This window comes from Embiotoca jacksoni, unplaced genomic scaffold, assembly GCF_022577435.1.
Source record: "Embiotoca jacksoni isolate LCO1_2020_lvr unplaced genomic scaffold, fEmbJac1.0.p SCAF_16, whole genome shotgun sequence".
Classification (NCBI taxonomy): Eukaryota; Metazoa; Chordata; class Actinopteri; family Embiotocidae; genus Embiotoca; species Embiotoca jacksoni.
This window is the reverse complement of record NW_027185296.1, coordinates 166,131-174,878: the sequence shown is the minus strand read 5'-3', so window position 1 is coordinate 174,878 and position 8,748 is coordinate 166,131. Positions and strand designations below refer to the sequence as shown.

General features: G+C 40.7%; 1 protein-coding gene across 1 annotated transcript; it reads left to right on the top strand.

Moving 5' to 3' along the window:
• Nucleotides 1-278: 278 nt before the first annotated feature.
• On the top strand, nt 279-8,748 carry lpar3 (lysophosphatidic acid receptor 3). Its single transcript, XM_069150001.1, has 3 exons — nt 279-392; nt 1,338-2,092; nt 7,227-8,748. Exons 2-3 carry the CDS (start codon nt 1,351-1,353, stop codon nt 7,553-7,555), a joined length of 1,071 nt encoding a protein of 356 aa, XP_069006102.1. The 5' UTR covers nt 279-392; nt 1,338-1,350; the 3' UTR covers nt 7,556-8,748.

Genomic DNA, 8,748 nt, shown 5'->3' with positions numbered 1-8,748 from the left:
AATTTGCCTGTACGATTGTTTGTTCAAAGTGAGAAAAGAAGCCTAAATCAAATTAATCATTAAGAACACTTTTGACTTTACTGCCATAAACCGTTTTGATATGGTAGCTACTGGGCCGTGTGAACCGTAGGAATTCCGGTGTGATGAGTGTGGCTGGCCGAGCTCACGCCCTCTACGTCACCGGACTACAGCCTCTCAAACTAAAGACGCTCTACTTCTCAGACGTTCACTTTGCGCTGTGGCTCGCTGCTGTCACCTCCCTCCCTCCCTCCCTCCGTTCGTCCAGAGCTGCGGAGGCACAATGGTGCAGGGGAAATATGGTGATTAAGTGAACTCCGAACATTTCGCAACTTTTAGTCTGCTGACGCACCACCGATAGCCCTTCCCCACAGGTAAGCTTTACCTGGCTAAATGTTTTTCTACTTAAACTTCTTTTTTTTTTTTTTTTTTTTTTTAAATATCCTATGTTGACTTATTGGTTCTTTTATCGACTTTATTTCGCTTTCTATAAGCGCCTGTTAGTGTTTAACCCTAACCCTCTGCGAGAACTTATTTTCCCTTCTCTGCTGTCGCTGGTGAGCCAAGTCAAACAGGTTGCAGTAAAGTTGCATAATTAAAGACGTAATCTGAAGTCATGGCGAAAACGGCACTTTACACTGCAGCATATCTGTGGTGTTTACCCAGAGAGATGTTTGTACATGTGGAGTTCAGAACACCTGTCTACTGCGGGGATTGTTTTGAGTCTGATTTTAATGTTACTGTGGTCACTATCTGCTTCAACTTTAGTAATGGGGCTCTCTTGTGATTTTAGCTTTATTCAAAGCAGCTTGGGTTTTGTAAAATGTCCTCTCCTTTGGAGTCGAGTCATTAAATCTCTCTTCGCCCAGAAGTTATTTGGCCTTTGAAAGAATTGCCACTATGCACTGATCCGATACCGGAAAGCGTTTCCTTCCAGACTTCTCATCACTCTTATTATCCCATCCATCTTCTGCTCAATTGTATTCGAATTCATCCTCAAAATCTGGATTGAAAGTCCAGGGAAAGTATTTGAAAAGTATTCTGCAATTCATAAATGAAATATAGACAGAAGTATAACAAAATAAAAACTAGATTAGAGCTGAAATGTACCACCATTATCATGTATACATTGTGCAATGCTGTGTATTATTATTATTATTATTATTATTATTATTACAAATTAATGGATAATGTTATATGTTGGACATTATGAAAGAGTATCCATGGATATTAAAATAGAATATGATGTCAAATGAGTTACATTGTATAATATTAAGACTGTATGATAAATTCTACTTCCTATCTTTCTCATTTCACAGACTTGCCTCTAACATGGCCCAACACAACAACAGCTGTCACTACAATGAGCCCATGAGCTTCTTCTACAACAAAAGCGGCGGTGACGATAAATGGGACACAACTCAGCTCATCCTGGTCCAGGTGGTGGGCTCTCTCTTCTGCTGTTTCATCCTGGTCTCCAACGCCATGGTCATAGCTGCTGTCATCACCAATAAGAGGTTTCACTACCCTTTCTACTATCTACTTTCCAACCTCGCTGCCTCGGACTTCCTCGCAGGCATTGCGTACGTGTACCTCATGTTTAACACAGGTGGGGTGTCGCGAAAACTCACAGTCAGGGGATACTTCATCCGCCAAGGTCTTCTGGACATCAGTCTCTCAGCCTCGCTATCTAATCTGCTGGTTATAGCTCTGGAGCGCTACATCTCCGTCATGAACTGGAAGGTCCATAGCAACCTGACGAAGAGGAGGGTGACGCTGCTGATCGTGCTGGTGTGGGCCATCTCCATCTTCATGGGGGCTGTGCCCAGCCTGGGCTGGAACTGTATCTGCAACCTGAGCGACTGCTCCCAGCTGGCCCCCATCTTCAGCAGGAGCTACCTGATCTTCTGGTCCGTCTCTAACCTGGTGGTGTTCCTCGTCATGGTGGCCATCTACATGAGGATCTACGCCTACGTCAAGAAGAAGACGGCAGTGCTCATGCCGCACACCAGCGGCTCCATCAAGAGCAAGAGGACCCCCATCAAGCTCATCAAGACAGTCATGGTGGTGCTCGGTAGGTGCTAGTCATAGCAGTGTTGTCTGTGCTGCATCGCCTACGGGTTCAGTGTGTCAGAGGATGAAGATTAGTCATGGTGTACAGCAGCGTGTCTTCCCTCGGGGTTTAAAGTTGTCACAAAGGTCGCAGGCAATTCACAGTCCCTGCTGAACATGCTTGATCGTAATCGATGTTTTCCGTATACGAGAGAAAACCGGCAGCGCAATAACATGACAAACATGTTACAGAAAGTGTTACAGGTTTATCAGTGATTTTAGGGAGGCCTCAACCGTTATCAATACGGCTGCAACTACTACTTTTTCTATTATCACTTATTCTGGAATTTTTTGCTAAATAGATGAATCATTTGGCCCAATAACTGTGAAAATGCAGTCTAAAAAGATAACTGACGCAAGCTTCAGGTGCTCAAAGGGACTCTTTAAATTATTGTTTTTTGCCAACCAACATCAAAACTCCAAAGATATTCAGTGAACAGAAAGTAAAATAGGAAAAAGCTGCAAATGCTCACGTCTGAGAAGCAGCAACTAAGGAACTAATAAAGTTCTCAAAAATAACATTTTTTGGCCAATTAATTTTCTTTTGATCGTCTAACCAATAAACTGATTAATTATTTACTGCAGTTTAGTACCACTTAATTGGGTTTTTTTTTGTTTCCCACAAAAAGAAGGCACAAAAACTCTGAAGCCTCCTTTCCTTGTACATTTTCATCCTAGATGAGGCAGTCAGATACCCTGGCCGAGCTTCCTTTGTTTAGGTGTTGCAACAGGATACCTCACAATAGAGCTGCAGAATTGAAATCACTCCCCTTCCAGTTCTTCCATTTAAGAAGGGAACAATAGGACTGTAACGGTACGTTCTACTGGAACACCACCGGGGTCATTGGAGGCCTATTCTGATCTGAGGATTACATCCAATGTGGATAGTAAGTTGTTAAACTCCGAAATCAGAGTCAGACAGATGCATTTTAGGTAGCTTTGCAGGTCAGATGAGTTCATCTCCGTGTTCTCAGTTCTTGTTTTCAAGTACTTCAGTCATCCAGATGAAAACATTCACGATATAGTTGTAGCGTCACCTTGGTCTCAGAGCTCGCCGGCCACATGGCTCCATACTGTACTGTACGTAGCGTAGGAGCTGTTTGCTTCTGTACACACTTTATTCCAGACTGCCGTGTAATTATCTCTCCCTGCAAGGACACGGCTCCACAGCCTGTGTGGCGTACCGTCCACCACACCACGCCGGCCTTCACTGAATGTCCCCTCCTCCCACCCAAAAGAAAAAGGAACCTATACTTGAGGACTTTGTCAATTGCTTTCAGATGCAGTTCTGCTTTGCTTGTTGAAGTGTTTGTACACAAGTCTCATCTTTAAGGCCCTTTTGCACTCAAATTATTATGTGTAGTGTTTGCTCACCTGGATCTTCCACTGGAAGGCGGTTTGCGCGTTCTTTTAGTTTCTTTGCACTCACCTTAAATTTCGGTTAAAATCATGCTCATACAAGCGGGATTTTGTGATATCAAAACAAGTTTGGATGCCAGTCATGGCCCGTAGTCAACTTACGCAAATGTGTTGTGCAAACCTGAAACCTGAAGTACACGCACATAGCTACTGAAGTTGTTCAGTATTTATATGTACTTTTTTTTTTTTTTTTTTTTTGGGGGGGGGGAAACAGATGCACATTTTTATTCAAAGTAGTATGTATATTATTACAAAGCAGTGACTGTGGGGTAAAAAAAAAAAAAAAGTGCCTGAAGCACACAAGTGATGCAAGGAATATATCTGAGAGAAAATGATCTCTGATGTATGTTGTTAGGTCCATGTCTGAGAAACAATCAGAAAAAAACCGGAAGTCTTGTTGCAGGCTGCTCAGACAGAAACAGCAACTGGACAAACCAGTTCAGAAAAGCACATAACCGACGCATGCTTTGTTATACCAGAGTAAAATGAATGGGTTTCGACGTGTTTAAAATGGATGTGTACTTTAGCACTGTGGCTGTCTGAGCAGGCAAAGCCAAACCCCAAACAAGTGAATCGATTATTGCACATAAATGAATTGTTTAGTCAATCAGAGGTCTAACAAGTAAGTATGAGAAATGATCTCTTTTGTTCTCTTGCCCACATTTGTAAGGCCTGCCGACCAAACTTCAGTACTTTTATGGCACCGATCAAATTGCCTAAATATTTATCTCGTATCAAAAAATGCCCGGTACCAAATTTAAATATAAAGGCTACATCCAACCCAACATATTGTTGTTTTAAGATTTATAACTTGTGCTTTTTTATGCAGGAGTAAATCTCATCAGATTCCGCTATACGCAGCCTCTGTAGCTCTAATTTCAACTAATGTCAATAAATCTTATTTCTTACACCTTACATCTTATTTCACTCCATTTAGACAAATTTTGAGCTACATCCCTTTCTGAGTTGTGCGCATTGCTGTAACTGAGTGGGACTGGAGGCTTCTCTGGAGGCTGGCTCACGTCTACTGATTGCCAGCTTGTGAGGTGTTCAGGAAATACAGTAAATTATAGTGTCTACCAGTGGCCTACATGTGAGGCGTTTAATTGACATCTATAAATTGTAGTCGGCTGAGGTGTTTACGTGACATCTGTTATTTTCAGTTACAGAAAACCACCTATATCACACTCTCCCCCTTTAAACTGCATGACAACTTTAATATTTGTACCGTGATGTCCAATGTAGTTTTCATTTTGTTAAGATAGACTTTATTAAATTGTTATTGAAAAAGAACCGGTCAGGAACCGCTATCAAAGTCAAGGTATTGATTTGTAAACAAAAACCTTTTTGTGGTGCCCAGCCCTACTTGCATTTGTACTTCATGTTCTTTATGGTGCCAGTTGGGTCAAATATTGTTATTGTAGTTTAATAGCCGACAGCCATTTATTATAGCACAGCTGAGGGTATTGGAGCCCGCTTGTGAAGTGAAGCATCAAACTATGTCAGGTTCAGTTTTTGTTTTCATTCTTTAAATGCAACCACCATCGTAAAATGAATACCAAAAGGAGCATGTGTTTGAAATGTGTGCTTCTAAAACTCCTGTTTTTTTCTTTGTCAGAGATTAAAGAGGAAGAAAGTCCAATTTTAGACTTGTGGAATACATCAAAAACCACAAGTGGAAGGCCATTTAATGGGGTCTTGATCAATTGCAATTCGGTTCACGTTATTTTGGACATCAAAGATGAAGAAAAAAAGACAAGTAGAAGGATAATGGCATATGAAAATAGAAATTCACTGGAAAAATACGTACATTTTGACTTTTAGGCCTGCGAGCAGAGAAAAACAAAAACTGAGATTATCTCTTCAACCAGATCCTTTTTGTGTGTGTCCAGATGAATCCAGAGACAAAGAGTGAGCAGTGGAACAGTGCGTGTTTTTGTTCTGCAGATGTATTGAAGCTGTGAAGAGGCTGGCAGTGCAGACAAGTTGCAGCTTGTGTCTTCCTCTCGGTTCCAGAAATTTCTTGGTAGCTTCGTGCCTAAACATGTTTGAAGTAGATGTCTAATTGCTTTAGTAGCCGTGTGACCTTCCTGATTATTTACTAAACACACACTGTTCAGTATTTAATACAGTGATGGCATTGTATTCCTAACCTGTGTCTGCTTGTTGTAATCTTACTGGAATGACATTGGTCTTCTACAATCCAGTGATTTAACATCACTCATCTAATGCAGTCTGAGATTTTGCTGTGTTAATGAAAGTCTATAAAACCACTAAATACATTGTTTTAGTTTTGATTTGTTTACATCTCTATTAATGTTTGACAGCATCAATCTCTGGTATGTGGTGAATGTTGAAAAGATTACTCAAACAACAGATACATACTCACCAACAGTTTTGATAATTTATTAAGTTATTTAAAAATTATGAGTCTGAAGTTCCAGCCTCTCAAAAGTGGTAATTTGCTGCTGTTTTCATTTTAATATCATGTGTATATATTTGTTTGGAACCATTCCTCAGACAAAGCAAGACATTTGGAAATGTCACATCTGATTCTGGGACACGCTGATCAGCCTTTTTCACTATTTTCTGACATTTTACTGACTATGAATAATTGTTTCATTAAACTTAACTGATAAATGAATGATCAATGAAAATAAATAATTAAAACTGCCCATGAGTATATAGTAAGGCACTTTGGTTGAGTGGCTCATGGTCTTTTTAGAATATGTTTCTGCCAAGCATTTAAAGCTGGAGTGGGACTTTAAATGTACATCTGTTACATTCATACACCTCCACACAATGCTGATGAAGCCTATCAGATAATTCTCATTTTACTTCAGCAGAGTTTTTACATCAGGTTTCTGGTGAGACATTTCTGCGCTGGCTGGATGAATATATACTGAGACTTCTGGTCTTGCCGGCAAACTTCCAGTATAGCCCTTTGAGGAAGAGGATAACATAATTCAGTAATACGACTCTTCTACACTGTTGAAATGTTATTGGACTGAATGTACCCGGTTCAGTTCGTGAAATGAGTCCTTTTGAGACTGTTGTGATGTTTAAAACAAGTTATCCACCATTTTACAGTCGCAACAGTCAAGATGAGAGATTGTAGTTTTACCGGAGGTTTGTGTGTTGGAACGGTTTGTTGGACGGGACCAGTGACCAAGGAAGATATTGTGTCCTGCCAAGAAAAAGTGACTTAGGACTGAAAGCTATCAACAGTTATCCTTGTATACATGTTTACTGAAACCCTTAAACCTGGGGTGGGAATCTTTAGAGGCCCCACAATACAATATTATCACGATTCTTTACTCGGGATTACGATATGTTTGTGTTTTTGAACATTTTGCGTGCCACATTAAACTTTTTCAACATCTGTTTTATCTGATAAAATAAAGTTTACAAGGTCTGCAATCATTTTTTATTGCAGACTAACACTGATGTAATAACCTGTCACAAATGTTTCATGCACCTGACAAATATTTTCCTCCAATAAAATGTTGATTCTTGGCGTTCGTGTATCAAACCAGGATCGGCATGTAAAATATCATGATTCTATGCTGTATCGATTTTTTTTCTCTTCACCCTTATTTTAAAATGTCAGAATTGTATGACCCTGACTTAATTACACAAATAAGAAACTGAGTGTGATTGTATTTCTTTCCCTGTAGGGGCCTTTGTGATCTGCTGGACCCCGGGCCTTGTGGTTCTGCTGATGGACGGCCTCAACTGCCACAGCTGTAACGTCATGAAATTAAAACGCTGGCTGCTGCTCCTGGCCGTACTAAATTCTGTCATGAATCCCTGCATCTACTCCTACAAGGACGAGGAGATGTGGACAACTTTCAAGAACCTCATGCGCTGCATTGGCAACGGCACTCGTCGGCAGCGGTCGACAAAGGCCAACGCCCGGCCACTGAGCACTGGTCAGGATACGGGCAACAGTCAGCCCCCCTCAGAGGAGATGAAAAGTGATGATCAGGTAATACTCAAGACCTGAAAATGGATCCCGCTAAAAACTTTGCAGGACTTCTGTCCAGATCACACTGGCTGTAATCTATGAAGATACAGACTGAAGTTGACTTGAAAGAGAAGCTACACTCTTTGTCTCCAGTTGGTCTCAGTGGGTCATGTTCGACCTCAGAATAAAAGAGACACTGCAGGCCAGCTGCTCCACTGCTGTTGCGGTTAGACGGAGATAGGAGATCTTCATGCACTACTAATTTCTCTAATGTATGCAAAGACGTACTGTTTTGTCAGGATTTAATTGCTTTTAGACACAAAACCCCCGTTCTTGTTTAATGGGAGATCCCTGTTGTGGTTTCATCCTGCTTTTCTGGTCTTCCTCATCACATCCCTCCCGAGTTATTTAATCAAGGATGATACTGCGCTCCAGTGGCAGATGAAAGAAGTCGATGAGATACACAGCTGTACATTTCCCCTTTTAGTGTAAAAAAAAAAAAAAGGGACTTTACTTTCTCCCTAATATAAATGTGTGTATATCTGCTATAATTGTCCGCTAAGTTTACTTCCTGTGTAGCTTTTGAGGAAAAATTACTGTAACAGAGGAACTAGTCAAGAAATATAGCTTGTTTGTAGTCAGGTACTGTAAAACTGTGGGTTCCTATAGGTAGTGTACAGTTTTAAGAATATTTCTTCATTCAAACACAGGCAAAGATTGTTTTCTCTATGACTTGTATTTCTTAATTTATTTTTTTTAAAACCCAACCCGCTTTCTTTTTTTAAGCAGTTTTGCCTCTGGGGAATAGATAAGAGTTACTCCTCTCTCCTTATAACAGATTAACTCCCATCTGTGGCAGATCATGGAGGCAGACTTGTTCTCCCTGTAGCATTTTTACACACCCGCTTCAACTCACTGAACGACTGATGTTGCTCTGACGAAACAGCTGCTCACCTAACAGTGGAAGGGCTGTAAAACGATGGTGCAACACACTCGATTTCTGCTGGATGTTCGGCATTCAATGTACCCCTACAAGAACCGAAGAGGATATGACTGAATAGACTGGAACTCCCTTAGACACATAGGCACACAAGCCACTTCAGGCTGCTCTGATGACTCCATTGCTAAATCATTGACAGGGTTCACATGACTTTTTTTTTTCAGTTGTACAGTATTTATGCCACTCCTGCTGTAAAGGACATGACTTCATTAAAGCTATTTTGTTTATCTTG

Bases quoted from the DNA above. Each gene is read 5' to 3' on its own strand.
- lpar3 (XM_069150001.1), top strand. From the start codon at position 1,351: ATGGCCCAACACAACAACAGCTGTCACTACAATGAGCCCATGAGCTTC. The intron at 2,093-7,226 runs GTAGGTGCTAGT...CTTTCCCTGTAG, and splicing joins GACAGTCATGGTGGTGCTCG to GGGCCTTTGTGATCTGCTGG.